The 27,383-nt window shown below is 44.1% G+C and overlaps 1 protein-coding gene across 1 annotated transcript in view; it reads right to left on the bottom strand.

Annotated features, from left to right (window-relative positions):
* Positions 1-27,383, bottom strand: part of cubn (cubilin (intrinsic factor-cobalamin receptor)) — a 95,805-nt gene that overhangs the window by 52,681 nt on the left and 15,741 nt on the right. The window contains exons 14-28 of the mRNA XM_036521718.1: positions 26,812-27,046; positions 26,215-26,396; positions 25,646-25,808; positions 23,579-23,769; positions 20,334-20,490; positions 18,554-18,732; positions 17,837-18,002; positions 16,970-17,195; positions 16,397-16,527; positions 13,946-14,135; positions 13,194-13,354; positions 12,195-12,376; positions 11,610-11,766; positions 8,358-8,548; positions 1,560-1,719 (exon numbers count right to left, since the gene is read on the bottom strand). Coding sequence (XP_036377611.1) covers positions 1,560-1,719; positions 8,358-8,548; positions 11,610-11,766; positions 12,195-12,376; positions 13,194-13,354; positions 13,946-14,135; positions 16,397-16,527; positions 16,970-17,195; positions 17,837-18,002; positions 18,554-18,732; positions 20,334-20,490; positions 23,579-23,769; positions 25,646-25,808; positions 26,215-26,396; positions 26,812-27,046 — 2,671 coding nt within the window. The remainder of the gene's footprint in view (positions 1-1,559; positions 1,720-8,357; positions 8,549-11,609; positions 11,767-12,194; positions 12,377-13,193; positions 13,355-13,945; positions 14,136-16,396; positions 16,528-16,969; positions 17,196-17,836; positions 18,003-18,553; positions 18,733-20,333; positions 20,491-23,578; positions 23,770-25,645; positions 25,809-26,214; positions 26,397-26,811; positions 27,047-27,383) is intronic.

The raw sequence follows: 27,383 nt of genomic DNA, 5'->3' as shown, positions 1-27,383 counted from the left end.
GTGCGGGAGGTGTGTCTGCTCGCTTGTGAATAATGTAATGAACCGGATCACACAGGCTGGAGACCCCCATCACATGACCGCTCCCCATCCAGGCCTCATGCACTCCTCTCTAACTGATGCACTTCTCCCTGGTCTCTAGCTCTGGCTCCTCCCAGATGACCTTATTTACCCTGGCAGGAATTGTGGGTAATTGGATCCAGAGCACTGTGACATGATGTAATGTTATGGTAAACATTTCTCGGAGAACCCCAGGCAACCTGTACATAAAGATGTGACATCATCTTCCTGAGACCGAGGGCCTCTGACCTCTGACTCCAAACTCAGGTAGTCCATGAGTCAATTCTTCATTACATCATTGCTGAGTTCAGTCATTAGTGACACCTTCCTCTCCTCTGTTCCTCTACGACTAAAACCATGAACTCATTAACCAGGGTGGAGAGAGATAATGCCACACATGTTACTATTTAAAACTGTTATTTCCCTCTGAATTTATTTCTGTTTATCCCCCTAAACTGTCTCCATAACAGTCTAAACAGCTAAATCTACATCGTCCTGCCTACACCTTCCTAAACACTGTTCCACATCCATAACATCCATACAACTGCACCCTCACCATCATATCTGCACCACCTCATCAAACTCTGTCAGACCACCCCTGTTTCCATGTGCACTTCTCTATGGAGTGCTATACAAGGAGTTTGATATTTGATATTTGATGTAAATAACAGATCAAATGTATTCAAATAAAAACAGATCAAACTTCACGATCGCAGCATCAGGGCTCTATTGTCATGGCTGAAATAATCCCAAATTTGCCGTGAGGCATTGGCCCGTTAATTTTTAATTTTCAGAATCAGAAAGGTCTTTTTATAGGAGGCAGTCTTTTTTTAAAGTTTCCATTCCGGTTGGCGCTGAATAATTCACCGCCTGGGCTAGACTGTGTGGTCTGGTGGAGGGAGAGGAGGAGAAGAGGAGGCCTGGCCTTCATTAGCTCAGGCTGGGGGCCTCTTCCAAATAAAAGCCTGGATATTTACATCCCACTCCCACCTCCATGTGGGAGGGAGCAGGAAGCAAGGGAGCCCATGGATGTTCAGGAAAAAATTGAACCCAAAGAGATGGGAGTGAGAACAGGAAGTGAGATGAGATACTTCCTGTTGATAGGGGTGGCAGTGTAGCATAGTGGTAAGGAGCAAGGCTTATAACTGAAAGGTTGCTGGTCCGATTCCCTGCTGGGGCACTGCTGCTATACCCTTGGGCAAGGTAGTGAACCCACAGCTGCCTCAGTAAATATCCAGCTGTATGAACGGATTACATTGCAATCTATGTAAGTCGCTCTGGATAAGAGCGTCTGCTAAATGGCATTAATGTAATGTAATGATAGGGCCATTGTGATGGAGTACAGATGGTAGAGAGCGGTACTGCACGGGAGGGGGTGTTTCAAAAGGGGGAAGGAATTGTGGGAACACGTAGACACAGAATTGGTCTAACGGTGGGTTGGTGGCAGGGGCAATGGCTTACCATCACCTTCTGGTTCTGGTGAGAGAGTGGAGTTCTCTTACCGTTCTGGTACCACATCATCTGGAAGCCCGAGTGAGAGATGGAGGAATCGGACCGGAACACCATGTGCAGGGAGGAGCTGGTGGTGGTGTTGGGTGGCGGGGGCGTGTTCCCGCAGAAAGTGCCAATCAGAGGGGCCTGTTCGTTTGGACCGTTATACAGCTGAAAAACAGAAGTTTAGAGCAGCAGAAATTAGACCTTAGAGTCTTGGTAGGACATTGCTGTTCTAGCCTGCATGGGAAGTCTACATAATCTCAATTAAAATAAAAGTAATTAAAAAAAAGCAACTGCATGAATGAGTTAGGGAATGTGTCAGTGGATAGACGTCAAGCTACCCTCAATAAAGGAATGGTATATGTGTAATAATCACAGGAGTTTGGGTCAATTCCATTCAGTTCAGTCAGTTCTGGCAATGAATTCAAATTAAATTAATCAGTTGAAAATTGCTAATAATTTTATATGAAGATTTTTCAATTAATTGATTCCTTAAATTGATTGTAAAAAATGGAATCCATTTTGACTTTAATAATTACTGCAAACCACAACTCCAGTAATTACAGTAATTATTACAACATTATCACTCATAACAGGAATTGCAAAGCAGAAACTGTTAATAAAAGGCATCTGTTCAGTGACACTGACACTCTGGAATATTCTGGAAATCTCTCTCTCAAGCTATTGAGCAATGTTTGTCTCAAGAGAATGAAGACTGTCAGGGCAGAAGGAAATCCATGCTAGTGTTCCATGTAGTTTTTACAGTGAGGCCAGTATGGAGACTGGAAAAAGTGTGTGTGTGTGTGTGTGTGTGTGTGTGTGTGTGTGTGTGTGTGTGTGTGTGTGTGTGTGCGTGTGCGTGTGCGCCTGTGTGTGTGTTCCCTCTAAAGTTTTCAGTTGTGTGTCTAAAGCTAGCACAGTAGCATGGTGTGGGCCAGGAGGCAGGTCGTCAGGGAGTCAGCCAGCCCTAAGGCCTATTAACCCTCCCAACACCAGTCAATAACAGACAGTAATGACAGAGTCGTTATTTCTGCAGAGATCAGTGTAAACACAGCTGAAAAGTACCACAACCCAACATCTGTCTGTTAACTCTGACATGACCAGAGGACTTAAATTCTGTACCCTGGAAAAATCAAACCACCAACCATCACAAACTACGAGCAGAAGTGTGGCATAGTGGTAAAGAGCGGGGTTCATAACCAAAAGACTGCTGGTTCACTTCCCTGCTGGGGTACTGCAAGGTATTCAACCCACAATTGTCTCAGTAACTATCCAGCTATATACATTGATAAAATTGTAACCTTTGTAAATTGCTCTGGAGAGGTTACAATTTTAAAACTGTCTGCCAAATGACAATAATATAATGTAATCCCTGTGTTTCATTCTCTACCACAGAGGGTTTAAAAACATGTAGGAAAATTCAATCTAATCACGATGGTCTTTTTGTTTCTTTAACTTTGATTGTCTGAGGAACATAAGGAACACATTAAGTCATTTGGGGTGTGGATTTTAGGTCTTCAGAAGTAACGCAAATTTGACTGTGTGCTTGATATACAATAGGAAATAAAGGATTCCCAACTACATCTGCTATGAAGGGCATGAGAAAGTAAAGCCTGATACCAATGGTGCTGTATTTTCAGCACACACCAGAGAAAACTAATTTCATTGTGGATTGCATTGTGTAAAAGACAGTTTGACTGGGAAGAGGTCCAGCATCAATTCTTTGCCAGATGTGGACAGGCAGACAGTCGTACACTGCAGTGCATACTGTAAAACACTGCTGGATTAGAATTCTTGTATGTGTCATGTTCCAAACCAATCAACAAAAAAGAAAATTCAAGCTTGTATTTCTGCTCTTAAAAAATATATCTAACTGCCAGCCAGGAAAAAAGAACTAATTAAAAAACAAAAACTGGCAAACACTGCACGTGACCCATACACACAACAAAGGACATGTTAAGTCAGAATCAGAGAAAATGAAGCCAGAGGCAGAGCCAGCAGGAATCAATAAAAGAAGCACAGCGCAGGCGCCATGTACCGAAACGCAACCAAAATGCATCCAGATTGCGTTTGGAAAGCAAGCAAAACAACACCTTTGGCAAAATGCAGGAGAGTGGCTGAGACCACTGTAATACATCATGGGGTTCATTACATTACATTCTCATTTAGCAGATACACTTCTCCAGAGCAACTTCAACAGGTTACAACTTTATCCATTTATACAGCTGGATTTTTACTGAAGCAACTGTGGGGTACCTTTCCCAAGGGTACAACAGCAGTGCCCCAGCAACAGGGTATTGACCCAGCAACATTTTGATTACGAGCCCTGCTCCATGCCACTACACGACACTTCTGCCCATTCAGTGACTGAGTGAGCCACTTATAACTGCAAACAAAATAATGAAAAGCAGCGCTCCCATTAAGGAGGAACATGAGCCCTTCCCAGACACTGAGCTTAAGGAACTATCGGTGAGCTGCTCTTTGAATCTCTGACATCAGGTTTGTCTGGGTTTCACTGTGAAGCCCTCTCCTCACGGCACTGCAGAACCTAACAGGGGAGGGTTTTGTGTCACCTGCTCTCAAAAGGAGCTGACAGAAAGACAAGCATTGCCATCTGGGCCAGACGTCTGATGGCAGCCGACACTGGCAGGTCCTCTCAGAGGACAATGGCCCAGAGTGGGGGCCACTGTGCCAGCGCATGATGACAGTGGCACAACGTTCCTGTAACGTTAGGGCAACGCTGTTGGGTTGTGGCAAAGCAATGCTGAGCAAACGCTGCGTGTTGGGTTGGGATATAATGCAATGCCGAGGGGTGTGGCAATGGCACAGGAAGGATTCTGGAACTGTGTGTATGTGCGTGTGTGTGTGGGTGCGTGTGTGTGTGTGTGTGTGTGCGTGTGTGTGTGTGTAAGATTTTGTCCTTTGTCTGTGACTGACAGTTCCAAACCGCTGAAGCCTTGTTGACTGCAGGTCAGTGTCATAGAGTGAGAAACCGAGAAAGTGCCGAATATACAAACCATTACATGAACTAAAAACAAAGGAACACCTACACCCTAAATATGCATTACTATAAATGGCCATATAGTGTAATTTACATTCTATCTCAAGGTCTGTTCTACAAAACATTACTTTATGGGAAATATTTTCTATCATACCTGACTGGGATACAAATGCAGCAGCTTTAAGATTTTTTTTGTTTGTTTCTTTCATGTAAGAAAAAGGGTTAATAAGGATCTATAAAATATAGCTGTAGCTGCACTTAGCTGAACCCAGCTTAACAAGGAGGTTCTGAGGTTCTGATGGGAACAATTTCTCCCACTGGGACTAGAAGGTTTTGGTTAGAGCTGTGTGCCTCTTGAAGGAAAAAAAAAATCAAGAATATGAGAACAGAGAACTGAAATTTGACCTGAGCATAAATACAACCAGATGCACAGGCCAGTACTTCCATCTGCCAGGTGAGTGGGTTTAAAACAAGGGTAATCATGGGCCAGCTCCCCCTCCCACATCGCCCCCAAGCTCTTTCCCATAATGACCCTCAGCCCACAGCTACATAAACAGAAGTCTATAGTTCTGTGCCTATGATTGAGGTGTATAATTACCAGACTGAGATGAATGAGCAGGGAGATTTTCCTTTGGGCTGTAAGTTGACCTTCCGCCTGTTTTGAACCCATCATAATGCAGACTCACTTAAAAGTCCAGGGTCAGAGGTCAAACCTGATTTTGGCCAACTGTACCCATGTGTGACATCACAAAAGGCAATGAAACAGCCAATAAGGGCATTCGAAAATGTCCCAGGATGTCCAGATGTGTGCGACTCATGTCAGCCAATTACAGAAAAGCTTTGAAGGCCCACTTTAATGAAAAAAAGTTCTTTGTAAGCTAAACATTTCAGAGGACAACACATTGAATTCAAGCCTGATGGCAAATTACTGTTCCTGTGGTGTTTTGAATCTACACTCGGCTGTGCGCGGGATGTTTTGTAGAATACAAACTTGAACACCAATGGAGGTACAGACTGGCAATGCCTTTTTCTCATAATAGTATTTCAACCAGACCTTCAAACACTGCATTTGCAGGCACTAAATCTAAACCTGGCAATGAGCCCCGATGATTGGCTGCTCCACAAAGAAGTCCATCTTAAATTCATTAGAGCTAAGGATATGCAATGCAGGCACATTCTGTAAACCTTGCACGCATACCAACCACACAGATATTCCATTTATTGCAACCAGATATTTGGCTCCTGCATTCCTCCCACCCTCTGTGCCCCCTGGTCTGGTTTGGTAACAGTAAGTTCTGGTGCTTTCTGCATTGCTGCACGAGTCTGTGGATGTTCTGTTTTTAGACCACACCCCCTTCAAGGATGTTCCTAAGGAGCCAGCGAATCAGAATGGTTGCAGCTTCAAGAATGGCAGAGACAGAGCTGAGTATCAGGTTGATATGTAGAATATCTGTGGCAGCTGAATCTGTGCAGCAAGAACAAGCCCCCTGAATCATGGGCTCCCAAACTCTCCAAGACTATGTCGCACCCCACAAACCAATGCATTCCCTGTGACCCATCCTTCATAAGCAGCTCAACGTCTTAATAAATTGTATGGTAAAATATTAGATTAAAACATAAATTGTTATTGTATTGTATTTTATATTATGTATAACACACATTTGAGGACTATTCGGTGCTACTTTCTTTAATGTAATACGCCCTGAACATATATCACAGTCATTTTTTATTCTGCGATTGTCTGTAGTTAATATCTATGAGTTAGAGGAGATGTCACTCATGTTAATGTGTATTCAGTAGATAGCCTTAGTCCTTTGGACAGACCCTGTGTAATGATCTCTGTAAAAACAGTGCTCAGAACTCGATGGGAAAACCCAGCCAAAGCTGGCCTGTAGGAGGAAATGAAAGAATGTCTGAGGTGCATGTTGACAGAGGACCAGTCCGCCTCGCATGGGGGACGATGATGTCATGCGTATTTGGGTTGCCAAGGTTACTGGCAAGCCAAGTCTCAGGCAGCACCGCTCAGGCTACCAAAGCTTTCAACAACACTTCTCCTGCAGTGGTGAAGTGCCATCCGGTGACTGACGCGATTCGGCCGAAGAGTGCCTCTCACTGAAGAGGACATTTCCACACGTCGTTAAAGACACAAAGCCACCATCAGACACGCTGACGCAATGTGGAATTAAACTGCAGGCATGAATGGAGGCCTCTCACTGTTGTGCTCCTCTTTTTAAGATAAAAGGTCTGAGTGACGTGCTGCAAGCCCAGGACTGTCTGAAGAACATCTGCTTAGGGATTGCATGGCATGGGGGAATTTCAGACATTTCTCATCTCACACTATAATTTATCTCAAGGTTGTTTCAGCATACAGCTAGTCTTTATCAGCCAATTTCCCCACTTAACGTACAGACTAAGGTCTCATCAACAGCACACAGTCATGCTCACAGCAGGGATTTTTGTCTGCTGTTATTCCAATTTCCTGTTGGATTACATCACTTCTATCTAATTCTTTTTTCTTCCTTTGTCTTTTGTTTATTTGTTCTTTGAGTCAGAGGAAAACCCCACTTCCTTCCCCTCCTATGGTGGTTTGGACAGAAATGTATGTCTGTATGTGTGTGTGTGTGTGTGTGTGTGCGCATGTTTGAGAGAGAGGGAGAGACAGACAGAGAAAGAGATATAGTAAGCGTGTATGTACATGAGAGAGAGTGTCTGTGTGTGAATGTCTACATGTGTGTGTCTGTGTTTGCATGGTTGTGTGGGGGTGGGGGTTTGTTTGTGGACAGATGTGTGGACAGATGTGTGTTCAGTAATAATGGCCTTGTCTTAGCTGTACTGCATCCTCTACCCAACAGCTGTGCAAACACAGGTGACAGATGATTACAAATTTAACACTGTGGGGATAAAACAACTAGACTGGACTCATACATAAAAGGTGTATCTTCTCTGTGCAGGAAACCTTCTAAATATAAGACAATGATTCCATGGCTTTGATTGGGAGTATTAAAGCAGGAGGTTCTCTTGAACCATTCATTCAGCGCATCATTCAGGAAATGGATTCAGATAAAATAATCTATGTCCAAACTAATTGTTATGGAGATAGCTATATCTATAGTGGCCACAGGCAGAGCCTTCTTGTTGCTCTACACATTCACAGCAAAACCAGCTTCTAATCTAGAACGTGTTCCCAGCGGGCTTTTAAACTGTATAAGAAAATGGGTGCATCATTTATTTATTTTTCTGAGAGTAATTAATTTCCCATGGCTGAATTCCTGTGGAAGTTGCAGACTCTCAGAGGTCAGAGGTCAGCGTAGAATAGACCCAACCACATCCTGCACACCATCTAGGAGCACCCCCGGGACAGACAGATAGACAGATAGATCGACCTGTGCAATGCATATTTTTTTCTCTATTCATTAACATCTGAAAATGAAGAGTGGCAGTGTAGCATAGTTGTAAGGGCAGGGGCTCGTAACTGAAAGGCTGCTGGATCGATTCCCCACTGGGACACTGTTGCTGTACCCTTAGGCAAGGTACTTAACCCAGAATTGCTTCAGGAAACATCCAGCTGTATAAATGGATAACATGTAAAACTTGTAACCTACATACTGTAAGTCGCTCTGGATGAGAGCATCTGCTAAATGACAGTAATGTAATTTAAAATGTGCAGGGGAAATAAATAAGATCAAACAAACAGGTGAACAAGTGAAACATGAACCCAGGTTAGCATTTCACTAATCAATTCTGCCCTTGTTCGCCCTGTCACCTGTCACCTGCTAGCTGCCACCTGCCAGAAACGCGCCCCCACCTTGACATAGTCGTAGATGCAGGCACTGGAGGAGCGCTCAAGGTCGAAGGCCGTGAAGGTGTAGTTGATGGTGTTGCCCATGGTGGTGTGTATGGTCCAGCTGCAGTGGGAGGAGTGGGCGTAGCTGTTGGGGTAGTCAAGGCTCTCGATGAACCCTCTGCTCTGATTGGCTATGACTACACCCTGGCAGGCTGTGGATAGGGGGGGAGACAGTGTAGGATTAGCCCTTTTTGTTTTTATTTTTATTTCTATTTGTTTTCATTATAAGTGTGTGAGGTTGTAGGCTGACCCATCTATCAACAGCAGTACAGACAGATGGGCTATTCCTCTTGTTTTGATTGGCAGGCCGCGGGACAAAAGGGGTATTTTCTTACCAAATGATTAAACCAGCTGCGCCCAAGCTGAAGAACCCAAAGAACACTAAAAACACAGAACACTGCTCATGTGGTCCTCCTCATATATGGCAATACACATAAATGCAATACACTGCAAACATGCAAAAGCTTCACAGCTTCATGAAGAGCTTTATACGCCAAAATGGGGTATAGCTGTAATAGATTGGATGGCACAGCCTCCTCACAGCTCAAGGGTCCTGAGTTCGAGCCTGGGTTCTATCGTTGTGGAGTGTGCATCATTTTCCATGCATCGAGGGACACATCTTTGCCCCAAGCCGGCCACGTTTGTTTCAGAGTCCTTACAAAGTTGCCTTCACATCCAGAAGCAGATCTCGTCATAATTAAGAACTCAGAACTCAGCGCTAAAGGAAAGTTTGAGGTCAAATTTTAAGTTGATTTGAAAAGGCCTAGCATGGTAGTAGCCAATAGTTACAAGCTGCGTTCAAGAGACGGTCTGAACTGTGGCTGCTGTAGCAGGCCGATTGTGATGTCAGCTGCTCCTGTTAGAATGTTATTAGGAACTATCTGTCTATGAATATTCGGAACATTAATTTCTATCACTGAGAATTTTTTGATGTAAAATTCTTAATATCTCAAAAAATACTTTAGCTATCAACATAAAAAGCACAAGCAAAGCATAACCATACTAGCTGAAGGTACTGGCCAAGTTCTGTAAGTGTAGGAGGAGTTAAAATGAAAAAAGGAATAAAAAAGAAATAATAAGATGAACAGTAAGTTGGCTTTCTCAAGCCAACTTAATAAAAATAAAAGTAAGTTGGTGTTTCCAAGCCAACTCAATCACTTTACAATGGCAAATATATGGGGAAAACTACTGTATTTGGAAGAAGTGATTGGCTTTCTTTGCTCTGCAACAGAAGGAACTGTCTTCTGTAATTATATTCAGGGAAACAAAGAGGAGATCAGGTTCAGAGCCAAGCTGGCAAACTCTGTGGACAGTAATGAAAAATTATTAAAGGAAAATAAAACAAGACACGTCTTATTGGAATGACCCCTGTTCTTGTGAGCTCCATGCCAGGACATAAAGTAAAAGGAGCATGTCAAGCCAGACAAAGGCCAGTGAGGATCCCAAACCGCCTGGTGGAAATTCTTTTGTGGGCTGTCTTCTTGTTGCCCCTCCAGCTTGGAGGCCTTGCATCACCTGCCCCCTGTTGCCACGGAGATGGAACAATAGCAACCGTTGCTGTCTTTGAGAGCTGGCAGCTCCTGACATACAACGGCTCTCCTGATCACGTTCTCTCATGACTGCAGATGTGCACACACACACACGCACACACACGCACACACACACACACACACACAGCAATAACAGCAAACAGCTCCAGTGAGGTAGATCAGGCTAAAGGTAGGCCGTGGATTATTACCTCACAGGCAGTAATTCAAGACACTGTCAGGAGTTAATGAAGTCGATATTGTAAGCGGCACATACTGCTTGCCAGCTCAGACTGGCTGCTGCGTTTCCATTCACATCAGAGCAGGGGAAACAGGGACCTCTGCACTTGTTTTCAGAGGAACAAGATAGCCTGGAACAAACCTGGCAGTGCTGGGGGTCCAGTCCTAATTACAAACTATAATAGGTAGAGTATGTTGTATTACGATTAACATTCCTTCCACATGCTGTAGACCCTTAAGCATTGATGGACCTCTCCAGATTAATTGAATGCGGGGCTGATATTACTGTGTTTATTGTGCCCCATCGGAGATGTTGATGATTCTATAGAGGAAATTCATCCCATGTTAATGCAGTGAATGTGAAAGACGTCTGTAACTCTTCATGCAAGCTCCAACCCCTTATTCGTGTCGTACAACTGACTCTAATGGCCAGCATTGAGCTAAAGGCAGTTTATTCCTGGTCTGGCTAAAAACATTTTGCCCCTCACTCTATAGGCAATAACACTAGCTAATCAATGTCCCAGGGAGAGACGTCATTGCTGAAAGCACTCTGCTAACTGCTACCACAGCATTACCGGCTTTATGCATAACTAATAGAAGCTATTACTCTTAGCTCTGCTACACTAACAGCAGCACCTCCTGAAATGTATCAGTCAAATCTGACACAGAATTGTAATGCTACAATGTTCTCTAAAAGGTCACACATGACCTCATGCCTCCACCAAAATAACTTATAACCAATTAAGTCTGCCAGAAAAATGTTTCATTTATCAAACACATGGGATTGAGAGAAAGATTACTGAACTACATCCAGAGTCACTCTGGAATAGTAAACCTATGTACAATGGGGTTCTGTTGAATGATGATCTGTTTCAGCTCATTTGACACAATGTTCATTTGAATGTATGTTCTCATTTGAGGTTTGGGGTGTACACACTCTGTGTGTATGTGTGTGGTTTAAGGTCCTTTGTGTGTGTTTGTATGTGTCTGTAGGTAGAGGGGTAATACTGTGCATGGGGGGATGTGTTCGATTTTATGTGGGGGTAGATAATATTATAGAAACTGTTTGGAGGGCATTCTGAAATTGAGGGTGAGGGAGGGGGCTTGAGGGTTGTCAGAGGTACTGAGCTTAGGGGGGGTAAGTGGGCTGACTGTTGGAAGTACTGTGTGGGGGACATGGTGGTGGTTGGCAGGGTGCTGATTTTTTGAGGTACTCACTCTATGTGCATGGAGACTGAGATTTAGGAATGGGGGGTTGGGACACTCAGTTTGTGTGTATGTGTCTCTGTAGATGCATAGGGGGGTCTGAGAAACTCAGTTTGTAGGTATTCACTCTGTGTGCTAGAGTCCGAGGTTTGGGGGTTGGGAGTTGGGGGCCCTGTGTGTATGTGTGTCTGTGGGCATATATATGGGGGGGGTCTGAGGACATCAGTTAAGGGGTACTCACTCTGAGTATACGTGGCCAGGAACCCCCCAGCGCTGACGCTGGAATCAGTCCGCAGTTTAACGTACATCTGGTCTCTGGTGGAGTTAATTGCCGCGGGCAACGTTGTCCCACACAGCTTGGCCAGGGCAGGGGCGTTGGTGCTGTTCCCATCATATACCTGGAACAAGTACACACAGGTAATCAGTCACCTCCACAAGACTGTTAATAACACCCTATATAGGCTGACAGTGCACACACACTGATTTCATTATTAACATGTTTTTAACAAGTAGAGATCACAGTTCTTAACACTGTCTTTGTTAGCATGTTATTGACTTTTAGAGAGACCTCAGTGTCATTCAGCTTTCCGTATATCAGGTTTTTGGCACTGGCACAAACCTGTCATCCTCACACTCTGACATACACGTATTATTAACACTGATATAAACCACTCATCTTCACACACTAACACACACATTTAAACATGTTTTTAACACTGGTTCAGACCAGCTGTGTTCACACTGACATCTACATTAACATGCTGTTTTCCCGCCTACAGGAGTGCATATTACTATGTTATTCCTGTTAGTACCAGTCTGCACTCACCGCCAGGTAGTCGTAGGAGCAGGTGGAGCTGGACTCCAAGTGGAAGTCTCCAAATCGCAGCTGGATGGGGCTTCCCTGACTGACCTTGATGTGCCAGTAGCACTCGGCATTGGGGTGGTACGGCAGGGGGTAGTTTGGGGAGGTGAAGCTGCCCGTGCTGGTGGTCAGGGTTCCTCCACAGCCTGGAGAAAGAGGAGTAGCAGGGAACCCTCTTAATTTCATCCCCGGATTGAGTGATGGTCGACCCAGGGCACATATCCGAATTCACTTTCCGAGTGTCTGACCACATTCATAGTCATTCATAAACTGGCAGTATCATTTGGGTTATTTTTTTCCACAGATTTATACGCTTGTCTACATATAGAGAAGCACACTCTCAACACTCTCTATCTGAGGAATCAGATCACCAGAGTTTTCTAATTTCAAAATTGTGTGCAAAATGCTTGCTAGATGGGGTGGAGTTTGGTTGAGGACCATGTTGTACACTGGAGTTCAGCATGCATGCTCCCGTTAAATTGTTGAATGATGATCTGGATAGTTCTAGTAGACAGAGCACATTTGAGAATCTACAGTAATCATTAATCAGTTAATGTCAACGTAAATTTCAGTAGATATCCACACTGCAGCATTACACAGTGGATGGTCTGAATAGTCAGCTAATCTGTATGTAGAGCAGACATGGTGAAATCTGAAATGTTCCTCAATCAACATGCTGAAGTAGCAGATATCATGGCTAGAGCAACACCTCATGCGGTTACACATTTGGTATAACATGTTGCATAAGAAAGTGGTTATGTCTCCCTTTATGAAGTATGATATTTGCTTGTGTATGGTTTATGAAGGCATTCTGTCATGTTTATGAAGGCTTTACGTATGCTTCATAAAGCCTTTATAAGCAAAACTTCATTTAAAGTGTGACCCACTCACACACACACACACACACACGCACACACACACACACACACACACACACAGACACACACGCACATACGCACGTACCTGACAGGGTTCCATCCCAGTGAGCAGAGAACCCCGTGTAGGTGGCAGAGGCGTCCGACCGGAACTTGATCCACAGCCTGTTGCTGTGGGAGACCAGCAGAGGTGGCCTCTGGGTTGCGCAGAACTTGCCAATCAGAGGGGAGGTCTCGTACCCTCCATCCCTGCACGGGAGAGCACAGCGTCACCGAATGTGTCACACACAAACGCAGAAACATGACGTTAATGCTGCCTGCTGACAGGAACATCCTTCATTGAAGTGGATCAGCTGGAAGGCCATGGATAATTCTCATAGGCAGAAATTCAACACTGTCAAGAGTTAATGTGATCTAATGATACTGTATATTCTAAGTGCCACACACTGATTGCCAGCTCAGACTGGCAGCTGCGTTCTCATTCACATCAGAGCGAAGAAGCAGGGAACTCTGCACTTGTTCTCAGCCTGGCTACTTCCTCTAAACAGCTGCTCACAGCACTCGCAGGACACAGAATCCAGCTGACAGCCTCCCAGTCCATTCAGTGACCTCAGCTAACCTGATAGCGACCTCGTCCCCATCTCTATCCAGTGGATTTCACAAACATCTGCTCTGTGTGTGTGTGTGTGTGGGTGTGTGTGTGTGTGTATGTGTCTGTGTTCACCCAAAGTCCTCATTTGACCTTTGTAATGGAAGCACCAACTCAACCAGGTGGATTGGAATGGTAGGGCTGGGGGGGTTGGGGGGGGGGGGGGGCAGACTGCTGTTTTGCAGAATCACCTGATCTCCACGTAATCATAGGTGCAGCTGGGGTGCACTCCCTCCAGGTAGAAATCGGTGAAGTTGAGCATGATCTGCATGTTGACCCCCACCACGATGCGGTACACGCACTGGCGGTTGTTGGGGTAGTTGCTGGGGTAGTTGGGGGAGCTCAGCACTCCAGTGGGGGATGTGAACAGCTGGCTGCAGTCTGGGAGAGGGAGTGAGGGAGGAGGGAGAGAGAAACATTACTGTACGTCTCATGTATTCACATTCTGCTGTGCCACAAGGCATCTAGTGTCCCCATGAAAAGGACACAAGCATCTAAAGCACCAAGGTAATTTGAGAGCGAACACCAAAAAATCTTTATATCTTTAGAGACGCTCTCCATGTCTGAGCAAACTTATTCCCTGGATGTAACAGTGTTCATAGCTTAACCCTACAATTTAATGTTCAGTCAGACTCTGCTCTCAAATTTTGCATAAATCACTGAACTTCATTAACCTTAGTCAGTGAATGATCTACAGCTACACAGACCACACAAGAATTACCACAATATGTCTGATGAAGAATCTCAAACCATAAAGAGCATTAATCTAGCCTGGTTTTCTGTACAGTGACAATGGTTTAGCTCAGATACATTTTTGTATTCTGAGTATGAATAGGACATTGAATGCTTGTCAAACTTTAAATGAAAACTTTAATTAGCAATCTATTTTGAGCTTGACAATGATATGAAATCTCTCATTTACTGACCAAAAATCTCAGTGGTAGTCAGACATGTCTACCCATGCCCACTGCAGGGTGCCCATCAATTTGCGTTCTGCAATGCAGTGTGTGGATCAGGCAGTATGACACAGAGAAAAGCTACCCTCTAGTAAAACTGTGCCTGTATGCAATGGAAAAAGGAGATCGTGATCCTCCACCACACACATATACACACACAAACACACGCACACACACACACACACACGCGCACACGCACACGCACACACACACACACACACACACACACACACACACACACACACACACACACGCACACACAAATGCACACACACGACTGGTGTTCACTTCCTGGATCGAGCTCACTGTCTCTCTTCCAAGCAGCCATTAAAAAATCACAGAAGGCCTCTGTGGAGAGGCTGGTGAGCGGCACGCGGTTTTGCTGGAACGGCCAGGCGAGCCTTTGCCACAGAACAGTCTGCTGCATGTCACTCGAGGTGAAGAAGACCTCAGCATGACGTTATGAAGACCTCGCCATTACGCAACTGGGCCCCAAGGCTTATCGGTTGCTGCCATGGACACACCACATGGCATGGACAGAGACAACAAGCCAAATGAGGCAGAGGAATTTAAAATGCTGTCCCTTTTCTTGGAACCATCAATCCCACGGTGGATTCCTCCTCTCTGTAGACGCAGCAGCTCTGATTTTATCATTTTTGTGGACATGAAGCCACATGACTGTTTCAGCGGCTCTCCACACTGGAGGCCCCATAATCAGATCAATTCATTGGCTCCTGGCCAATCACTGAACAGGAAACAGCCCTGATGGTACTAGTGAGCTGGGGTCAGACAGACAGGGTGACTCGCTTTCTTGTTTCTGTTTGCGTCACTTTAGGATACTTAAGAAGCTGAATTTTTTGACAGACTTACAGCGTCAGTGACATTTATGTGTTGTCAGATTAGCTACCCTTATTTACAGATGACATTTCAGAAACAGTTCCGGGGTGGTGGGGGGGTGATAGCATTTGCCTCCAGTTGCACCAATCACAGTCATGTTTGCATGCACTGTGAAAAATCTTAATTATAACATTATTATCTGGCCAAAATTCCTAGGCTTTCTGTTTCTGTTTTGCATTGTCTGTCAATGTCATTTGAGGAGACTCTTATTTAGCATGCTCAAGTCGGAAAGATTTGAGCATACTTTATCCAATAAGCAGAAGAACCAGAATAAATATGAGCTACACTGTGTTCTGTGGGTCACTGAGATGTTGTCCCAGGGACACAGTAGTGACAGATTTATACAAATTAATAAGGGTGGGTACTTTTTAGTCCTACACACATGGAAATCAATCCCAGTATGCCTTACTCTAAGAATGAAAAGAGGTCTTTATGGAGAGTTCCATTCTGTGTCATGTTTGTTTCCCATGCTGTGATTAATGTTCAAAGATGGGAAAGAAGTCGATCAGAGCAGCTTTTTTAGCGAAAAAAAACACTTGCATTAAATGGGTCAACATGTTTATAAATTAAATTGTCATGAGGAACTACCCACAAATAAGCGTTTACTGCTAATTCAGATAGCTGACTTTCCCTAATGGTCATACAAATTTATATAAATGGTAATTATATCATGTTTACAAGCGGTTGGTTGTCACTCATTGGGCATAATATATACTGCTAAATGGACAGGCTAATCAGTCTGATGGAGGGCTACATCTGACCCACCTCCAGCTGTTAAAGAGAACATACCTGTCGTGGCATTGATTGACACGTAGTTTGCGGAGAAGCCCTCCGTGGCCAGACTGGCATCCGAGACAAACAGGATGGTCATCAGGTTGTCCGTGCTGGTCAGGGAGGGGGGCACTGACCGCCCACAGTATCTGCCCGTGACAAATCAGCAGGTGAAAGAGTGCCCAGCTGGAAACTTATTATTGATGGTAAAACACGTTCATTCCCAGCCATTATCAAGATTAACGTCTTTAATAAACCGTCCGAGCCCATTAGGCTGTTTCTCACAGGCCGGAAATCTTCACTGCCTGTCCTCAAGTATGGGTCAAGCTGCCGTTTTCTGCAGCAGTAATAATTCATAACAATTTAGTTATGCCCTGTTGCGTCATTAAATATGCCTGTGTTGTCACTGCAAAAGGTCCCAGCGGTATCCACAGGATTGATCAAAATATATAAAAGTCTCTAATTCAGTTAATGGTTGAAAGAACTCTTTTATATTTAAAGGTGTTAAATGTGTCTATTTAAACAGATTTTGGTCTCCCTGGTCACAAAAAAGGTCTCAGCCTTTGCCATGGCGACAGAAACACAGTTTACCTGCCAAGTTTGGTCCCGGTCTCAGCGGTGCCATTGTCGTACACCTCCACGTAGTCACGGATACAGTTGTAGTGGTACTCCAGGTTGAATGAAGTGAAGGAGAGGCGGATGATGTTACCGGGGGCGACAGAGATGAACCAGGTGCAGTTGGCTCCATGGGGGTAGTTAGTTGGATGCCCAGGACTGGTGATGATGCCTGAGGGGGCGTTCAGGGTCTCCCCACAACCTGGTAAGGCACACACACACACACACACACACACACACACAAGCATGTTAAAACTTAATTTCCTTACCAAACATACATACTCAGAATATTACAGAATGTGAAAATTGGGTGGGGGCTCTTGTGTAAGGATACTAATCGAACAGCTATGTCCAAAAGCATACAGTTTTGAATCCCAGCCAAGACATATCCTTGTTAGTTCTTTCAAAGAATATCCAGCAATGCACATGAACAATAACAATCTTGGACAATGAACCATGTTTTCCAGCTGGTGTGCTATGACAGTAGTACACCATTTTGCATTAACATTACTGTTACTGTTACTGTTATACAACAGGTGCATGTGCAAGTGGACATATTCAATGGGACTGGAATAACATCAAAGAACACAGACTAAAAGACTACATCTGTTGTCTGTTGTCTTTGACGTGGATGAAGGCATGCATGATATGCCAGTTTTCTGTGGGATTATGAATGAGCACTCCAAAGAAACATGCGATCCCTAAGCACTCCAAAGAAACATGCGATCCCTAACATCATTATTACAAGGTTGTGGTGATGTCACAATGCAGATAGAGCATCACTGTAACACTGTGAGGTTGTGATGCGCTAAGCTAGGCTCCAGCAAATCCTCCATACATTACCTTCTTCTGCAGAGTCGTACTCGGCCGTGAAGCCGTGGTTGCTGACAGATGCATCTGTCTTGAAGCGGATGAACATGGACCTCTGTGTGGATTGGATCATGGGCGGCATCTGGGTACCGCAATAATGGCCAATCAGAGGAGAGCTTGCAGTGGAGCCATCCCGTACCTATGCAGGGAGAAGATAAAAACTGCCAATCACCTTCACCGTCACATCATGTCCAAGGTTGATTGGTTCAGCATAGGGTCTCTTCGGAACTAGAGATTTATGTCTATCTTCCGTGCAGACAAACACACTTGTTTGCACAAAAGAATGATGATAAAATTAAATTGATAAGTAAGAAAAATAATGTCCACTCCTGCAATGTCTCCATCTACATCAGTTTTGAGAACAAATCTGAATATCAACCCATATCAATATGTCTCCATTGTGGATATTAGTAAAATAATCATGTAGGCATATGTCAGGCTACTTCAGGGCTTTAGTCTACTTTATTTAACTCAATGTTCTTTTGCACATCACAGACCAGGAGGAAAGAGTATTGTATTATGTGCTCAACACTGAGGTCATGGAAACATCCTCCAGGTCCTACTGAGATTGCCTTAAAGCAGGGGCTGGTGCTCTCAGAATACGACCCTAAGCTGTAACCCAGCAGTGAAGCTCCAATGACATGCCAGCTTCTGGAGGACACCACGCGCTAACCGGGGGCGCGAGCATACCTCCACGTAATCGTAGCGGCAGGTGGAGCTGCCCTCGATGTCGAAGGTCAGAAAGTTGAGAGTGACCACGTAGCCGGCTGGCTGGTTGATGACCCACTCGCAAGTTTTGTCGTGCGGGTAGGAGTTGGGGTGGTAGGGGGACCGGATCTGGCCAGAGCCAGAGAAAGTGCCTCCACAGCCTGCATAGGGAGAGAGCAGGGAGAGGGTAGACAGCACATCAAGTCATATGATCCAGCAATATGAAAGCAATTATGCTGTTGTATTGATGTTGCATGTGAATGAATCCACACCATATATTTTTACATTACTGCAGCAGTTGAAACTACAATGCTAGTTATCGTTGAGCTTTGAGTGGCACACACTTTTTGTGCTTTTATTTTAATGGCATATAATGACCTAATGCTTCGATACTGTACATTTCTTCAAAAGTTTAGAATAATTTTAAGGTTATGTTGAATCGTACTGCAAGAATAGATCTGTGACATTTCATTTTATTCATATAAATGCAGCAGTAATGCAGCAGTTTAGTTTCAGTGCTAGTTATCCTTGAGCTTTCATTGTCAATGGGATATAACGTCCTAATGCTTAGATACTACATTTCATTAAAACCTTGGTATAATTTTAAGGTTATGTTGAATCACATTGTATCAAAATGTAAGGTGAATTCTTATTCCGATATATACAGTATTATATCAGCTCTTAGGTAGCAATATAGCATCATATCATTGTTATGGTTAAAAAGATTAAGGTCAGCATATCAAGGTTTACACCCTTAGGAGAGAGGCAGTGGTGAGACTGTTTCAGTTGGGAGGTTTAAGGCCTGTAGAATGCAGCCAGCAGCAGTTGGGTCATGAAAATCAATCATTTAATGAGCGTTGCCCCCCCCGTGTCAGCATGATTCAGGAGCGTCCATTGCACTGTCCACCACAGCGGAGAGATACAACACAGAGAGAGTGCTCTCCGCTCGGACACGTGAGTGGCCCGGCTGCAACCTTTCCGCCCCACATGCGTGGAAAAGGAACAGCACAAATTAAATCTAACCAGGCCTGCTTTTAATGTCACTTCGAGGTTCTTCATCATTGCAGTGAGAGTGGGCAATAAAGACTCTAAATCATGGAGAAAGAGCTGGCGCTGCACAATCAGATGCACACATGTGCCCACAGAGTCGCATGCATCCTCACCACAGGGACCGTCACCGTTAATTTACCACTTCTGTCACCAAGATAAAAAACATGATTAAATTCAGGTTTTTACTGCTTCGGCTATGGGGCTGTCAGTGTCAGCACTGCAGAGGAGCTTGAGGAATTTTCTAGAAGGCGGGTGTGGCCGGGCTGCTTCTTGCCAGACAGCACGGGACACAGAAACGCCCACGGAATATTGTGCCCGCCCAAAACACAGGATACCGCTGTCAGGCTCATTCTCCACAACCCTGAATTCATTATATTACAAATAGTAAATTGACACCAGAATAGAATAACTATATTAGAAATGTAAAAATGTGACCAAATTTTGGCTTCTTCAGTTCTGAAGAGGCTGAGGTATAACTCTTATGTGTGTTTGCAGGCTGAACTCAGTTCATTGTGTTGCGTGAAAAAAAAAAAAAGTGATTTTCCAGATGAATGGTCTGCGGTATCCTGTCCAATAATTCTTCCCAATCCAAACGGAGGACTCGGGTAGCCCACCACACCTGTCTGTGATCTGAGCGCACCATCAGAGTGAGAGTGCTCATGTCTTGAACACAAACAATGCAAATATCTAGAGTCATATTGGCGCTCCTCACCAACTTCATACATGGCGCGGAAGCCGGCCCGGCTGACGGACCCATCAGACTTGAAGCGGACCCAGAGCCCGTTGGTGTTTGAGGTGATGGGGGCAGGCAGGGTGGAGCCGCAGTACTTCCCGATCAGCGGGCCCGTTTCAGTGGTTCCGTCCCGCACCTGTAATGCAGAAATGGTGTGTTCCAACTATTCACAGGTACATGTAGGGAGTGGGCCTCCATTCAGGTAAGAGGTTGAAGGAGGGTTCCCCAAATTTGCTGACAGAGAGGGCAGTAAGAGAGGGCAGGTGAGATAGAGCAGGTCAGAAAGAGCAGGTGAGAGAGGACACAAAGGGTAAGGGGTCACTATTCTCTGAGTCAGACAGAAAGTGGAAAGAGGTTCTAGCCCCAACAAAGGACTACTTCAACAGCCTCATATATCTCAAGGGCTTGTATTTGCGTGGTGGGAGTCACAGATCTACTGTAAATAATAAAGTCTACAAACAGGAAATTAAACCACACAGAGGGGAGCATGGATTGAAAAAGATTTTGATACACTGTTATTCCCTTGTATTACAGTAGCAGACTTGTTTTTACCTTTTGGCTTCTCCTTTAGCCATTTAAACCCATCAGCGTGGTTCTCACTGAGTCTGAGGTCAGGGGAGAGTTTCAGTATTGCTCTCAGCGGGTCCAGAGGAAACTCAGGAAGAGTTTAAACAGTCATGAGGGGATTTTTGGGGAAGCATTCTGAAATGTGTTTTGCCTTGGACGCCATGGATACTGGCCAATTTGATTTGACAATCATGAGAAGAGAACAGCAGATCACTGACTGCAGCACTCAGCAACCCCACAAAAAACATGAAGGTTTGGGAGTAGGATTCAGAGATGAATCTTTTTCAATGCTGGTTAATATTGTTTCTTGCTTGGTACCTTAAACAATAGGGGTATGGGTATGAGAATTTACGCCGTTCCTGACTTTTCCTCACAGATTGAATCCAACAGACTTTGGGTTTGCAGCGCCTCTCACACTGGGATCACCTATCTGCAGAGTGAAAAGGAGAGCTCATTCATTTTCAATGAGTCTCTGTACGGTGCTGTTGTGGGTTTGGAAAGCATGTGTTCTCCCAGTTCTTTTATGGAACCAACACTGCGTGACACTGCCAAAAATGATGGAGCGTCAAGTTGTGCAACGAATCTGGTTTCAAAATGCTGAAAATCATAACCGTGATTAAGGACATCTGCAGGATGAATCAACATTAATGTGGAAGTAACAGAACATTTCTAGAGAAAGACAGATGTGAGTGTACATTGTGGGGAGATGCCATTGAAGCACTATTAATGAGGAGCAGAGGGATGAGGACTTTTTATGACACTGGATGCAACAGGCTGCACATGTGAAGGATAATTAGACTAATGTCAGTCGGTCACAGATACACTTTCCTTCTCAACGAATTCCTGGTCCTGGCCCTTTTACACATACTATGCTCCTGTGGTCCAGGGAAGGAGAGCCAAAGCAAGCATTTCACTCAAAGTCTCTCCTCTGAGTATTCAGACTATTATTTATCTTTCTCTCTCTCTCTCTTCGATAACTGTCTCCATTTTCAAGTCTTGTATGTCACTGTAGCACTATATGCTGTAATAACTGAATGCTCTATAAGAGAGCATTCAGTATCAGGCTAGGTGACTCTCAGCCTAGCAAAAGCAAATGAGTTCTGCTGGTAACATTATCTTGTTTGTATTGAGACATTTTGCTTCTTTGTCAGTGAACTGTGTGTTTTCAATTCAATTCAAATCAATTCATTTTTATTTGTATAGCGCTTTTTACAATACAAGTTGTCACAAAGCAGCCTTACATTGTTCCCAGGCCTGAGACCCCCTGAGAGCAAACCTAAGGCAACAGTGGCAAGGACAAACTCCCTATCAGGAAGAAACCTTGAGCAGAACCGGGCTCATGGGGGTTTTGTAATTTTTTAAATGCTTTCTTTCTCGGTATCTCAGTTCCTGTCTCACACAATGTGTGTTTCTCTGCATCTCCACCTCTCGTTTTCTACCTTCCTCTCTCTACCTTTTTGTCTCTTTTGCTTGCTTTTGATCTCTCTTATGTCTCACAAACACCGTCCCTCTCTCTTGGTCTCTGTTTCTCCTTCTTCTCTCTCTCTTCCTCTCCCCCTCTCTCCTGTATCTACGTCACTATGTGTTATCTTATTTCCTAGAAGTAGAAGTAGTGTCATTGCAAATTAAAACACATAGCGTCTTTAGGATGGCAGTTTTCTTCTTATTTGTGGATGCTACTCTCCTTACTGCTACCTGTATCTGGTGGAATGGAACTAAATGTAAGCCAAACTTGCCGGGAGTACAAACACTCAGTGACACATTTATATGCTAGAGAAACCTTGGATAAATGCAGTCTGAGCTTGACCTTCGGTGAAAAAGAGAGATGACTTGTTGTGATAGAAGAGGTCAGATTCCTGGTCTCTCCCCGTGAAACCACAGCAGGTCTGTCAGTGCCAGAAAAATGGCTGCCGGCAAACCCGCTCAGCCAAAGATCCCCTTATGCCACTGGGCAGACTCTGTGCTGACGGTAATTGCAGATGCAAAAACACCTTACCCAATAGTAAACAGTAATATGAAGATTTCCAGGCTCTCTAAATATCCCTTTATACAGAGATCCCTTCCAGGATATTATATTAATAACTTAAGCTGTCATCAGGGGAAAAAGAAGAGAGCAAACATTTAACTGTGGTTAAATGCCATCTTCACCTCTGTTTTAATAAAGTGCTGAAAACGAATGAAGGACTGGGTTTATATGCATACAGACCTGTCTAAGATTATCCTTGTGCTTGCTCAAACATTTGACACTAATCTTCAGCAACTGATGCTTTCTTTTAACTTTATAATTATGTCCATGTACATATGATACAGATACAATACAGATTTACCTGTATACCTGATATGGATATACATGTACACAATCACTTCATAGCCAAAGTCAGATTTACCTTCACACTGACACACTATAACCAAATACCAAATATACCTCCACACAAACACACATGATAACTCTTTTAAGACTTACGAGTACATTCACTCCAGCCAATACCATATTTACGTCAACATGCACACTATGTGAATTCCAGATCTGACTAGGCGCACACATTAGCCCACATTTACCAGTTTCCTCCACATACTCACACATTGATCAATACCATATTTGCTTCCACACACACACAAACACACACACACACACACTGCCCAAGTCCCAGATCTACCTCCACGTAGTCGAAGGAGCAGCCGGTGTGAGACTCCAGGTCCATGTGAGTGAAGTTGAGGGAGACAACCTCGCTGGGAGGCAGGCGGATGATGTAGATGCACTGGCGGTTGTGAGCGTAGTTGTTGGGCCAGTTGGGCGAGATGATGATCCCCTCGCTGTCCGTGTAGGTGCCCCCACAGCCCGGGTCCGCTGAAGGCCCAAGAGACCCCCAAAATTTAGAGGAGGGTGGGGGGATAGGGGGAGTTATTCCTCAACATTTCCTTTTCACACAATATATTATGTTCAGAATTAACTCAGCAAGTAATCGTAGGCCAACATTACACTGCTTGAATCTAAAGAATTACTGTATTATACAACTGGAAATTTCTGGTTTAAATCTAAACCAGCTAGGAACAGCTAGGAACTCAACCCAATGCTCTTTACATTTAGGATCCTATTAAAAGTGGCTTGGGATGCTTCTGTGCATGAGGACTTACATCTTGTAGTACAACAGACAGTTATGATATGGATCTGAGAGCTGAAAAATATGGGCTCAAATATGAACATTATTAGATGCACAAGGTGTTAGATGTGAATAGAATGGCAGAACATATTGCAACACAATTTTTAAATATATTTTTGTATATATTATGAATATACTGCCTTGTTCATGTGACTAAGAAAGTGGAATGGTCTTGTGAGCACATTTATGGTATGGTTTACTGTTTCCTCATAAGTTTACTTATTGTCATTTTATTACCTGCCTGTAGCTGGTAAATTACATTATCATCAAAACCACTGTAAACAAAGGTCAAACTATTTAACTGAGATTATGCCATAATTACAGTCCGTTTAACCTTTAAATACCTCACTAAAAATGCAAATGCCATTCATTATAGAACAAAGTTTAAACTAACTCATAAGGCTTTATGGTGAGTGTATAATGGTAATTTCTGACAGATTTAGAGTCTCATTGCACAAGACCACAAACAGCTATTGAAGCAATGAAGCCTTAAAAAAAGAGCAGTTGTTTTCCTCACGTACAAACACCTAGGGTAGAAATTCCCTCTTTGTTCTGAAACTGCGGTAAATGGACAGCCATTATGAAGAAGTGGGTTATTTAATGTTGATGTCTCACCCACATGATGTACAAAACATGAATAAGGATTAGATAAAGAATTACTGTGGTTTTCAATGCATTTCTGTCTGAGGCTGACTTTAAAGTGCAAATCCTGGTTTGGCTCAAGCGTGTAATTGTCTGAATTTAAAACGGGATTAATGTTAGAAGGACCACAGAAGTCCAGAGCAAGCCCTCCATTGACTCTGAGTCTCTGTGACCTTTCAGAAATGTCATAGACTGCAAAACCCCTGCGGGTGTTCTAATTATTTTAGTTTTGCAGGGGGTTCACTGTCTGCATGTATCAAAAAGAGGGGAAAAGAAAAGTGGGGTTGATTTCTAAAGCAGTAATCATCTCTGAGGCCCATTCCGGTTCAGTATGTAAGCAGCATCACAGTATCAGGCCACAATGTGGCATAGTGGTAAGAAGCATGGCTTGCAAGCAAAAGGCTGCTGATTCAATTTGATACAAATCACACTGCTGTTGTACCCTTGGGCAAGGTACTAGATATGATCAAATTTGTAAATTCTTCTGGATGAACGCATTTGCTAAATGATGATAATGTGATGTATCAGAGTCAAGTAGGAAGAGGAAGAATTGTAAGAACACTGCAAAATATACTATAAAATATAACCAAAAATGCTTCTGAGGGATTTGAGGATTTGTTACTTTGCAAATCCTTTGCATTGGTGACTCCTGATACAAGTTACACCTCCACATCTATCTATAAATCCAACACACACACACGCGCACACACACACACACACACACACACACACACACACACACACTATACATTACATGCATTTAGCAGATGCTATCATTCACAGCAACTTCCAGCACAAGAGATAAGGGGTTTATCCATCCAAGTTATGTGGGCCTACCCACCTCCACACCAGCCTCATCTCCCAGTTCCATTCCCCTCAAACCCCTACCCCGCTGGCTCTCCCTCTCCCACTCCCACTCACATGGCGAGGTGGTGTACGTGATGTGGAAGCCCCGGTCGCTCACGCTGAAGTCCGAGTGGAAGTGGACCCAGGCGGCCGGCCCAGTGGTCTGTAGAGGGGGAGGGGAGCCAGTACTGCAGTACTTCCCTAGAACCGGGTCCTCTGGCAGCAGGCCATCCCGGATCTGAACCACAGCACAGGAGAACATCACAGTGCAGGCCAACAATGAAGAGCACAACAGTTCGTAATGCAAGGAAAAATTATGTAACTGGAGTGCATCACAATACAAGTCAACATAAAGAAAACAGCTCACAATGCAAGCAAACATCATGGAACTGGGACTCATACAGGTCAACATTAAACAGCTGAACATTATAGAACATTGTGTGATTGTGGTACAGGTACCAGACCTAGAAAGCTTTAGGGCATGTGAACAGTAAGATTAACAGAACCAGCACATTTTGACCCAGTAACTATCATACAACCAGACCGCTTAAGTGGTCTTAAGTTCACTTAAGTCTAAGTTACCTTAAGTTCACTGCACATGCTCAGCACACAGAGCTGCTCATGGTGACATCACAATGCCTTACCTCCAGGTAGTCATAGTTACAGTCGGGGTGCTGCTCCAGGCTCAGGGTTCCGAAGGCAAACTGGATGAGCAGGCCGGGGTTCACGTTCACAGTCCAGTAGCAGTCCCGGTTCGGGGGGTAATTTCCAGGGTAACCCGGAGAGTTGATGGACCCGTACAGCTCGGTCAGTTCTCCTCCACACACTGGTCAAGACAGATGGGGACCATAGACCAGTGCTGTCTGATGCCAGTGACACAAAAAGCCTCACACTGGAGATTACCATACAGTACTTGCTAACAACCTCAACACTCATACACTTCCTGGTACCTGTTGCAAAGCTGGAACGCTTGTACACTACCTGTAACTGTCTCAAAGGCAGAACACTCGAACACAACCTGACACCTCTCTCAAAACTGGAACACTCGTACACTACCTGGTACCTGCCTCAAAGTCCGAAAAATTGTACCCTACCTGGTACTTGTCTCAAAGGCAGAATATTCAATAAGCTACCAGGTACCTGTCTCAAAGCTAGAACACTCATACATTACCTGGTACCTGTCTCAAAACTGCAACACTCGCACACTAACTGGTACCTGTTTCAAAGCTGGTATGCATTACCTGGTAACTGTGACTGCCAGGCCACAGTGAAGCCACCGGCATTGATGGAGTGGTCGGAGCGGAACCAGAAGTAGAGGGAATTGTGGGAGCTGAAGAGCTCGGCCGGGGCGTTGGTGCCACAGTACCTCCCGATCTGGTGGGCAGAGGCGCTCTCCCCATCGTGGATCTGCAGGAAGTCGTAGTTACAGTTGACGCTGTTCTCCAGGTCGAAGTGAGGGAAGGTTATCCGCAGAATCTGCAGAGAGGAAAAAAAAAACAAACCCACATGATCAGATTCAAAAAAACTTGTGCATGCAAACCAAAACACAAATGTTTGAGTGTGTGTGTGTGTGTGTGTGTAAGCAATACATGAAGGCTTGTGATATATTGCATTCATAGGTGTAAATATTCATGAATGATTTATAAATGTAATTCATAATCCTATAGTTTATATTGCTATACACAATGTATGCTACTACTATTTACATTGCTTGAAAGACAAAGCCTGCACTGACAATCAAAAGAGACAGAAACAGAAATATATAGCAATAATATTTAACTAATTTAAATATATGTCACCTTGACAACCCTAT

This window comes from Megalops cyprinoides, chromosome 2, assembly GCF_013368585.1.
Source record: "Megalops cyprinoides isolate fMegCyp1 chromosome 2, fMegCyp1.pri, whole genome shotgun sequence".
NCBI lineage: Eukaryota > Metazoa > Chordata > Actinopteri > Elopiformes > Megalopidae > Megalops > Megalops cyprinoides.
Note: the sequence above shows the minus strand (reverse complement) of the source record. Positions and strands in the feature narration are given on the sequence as shown.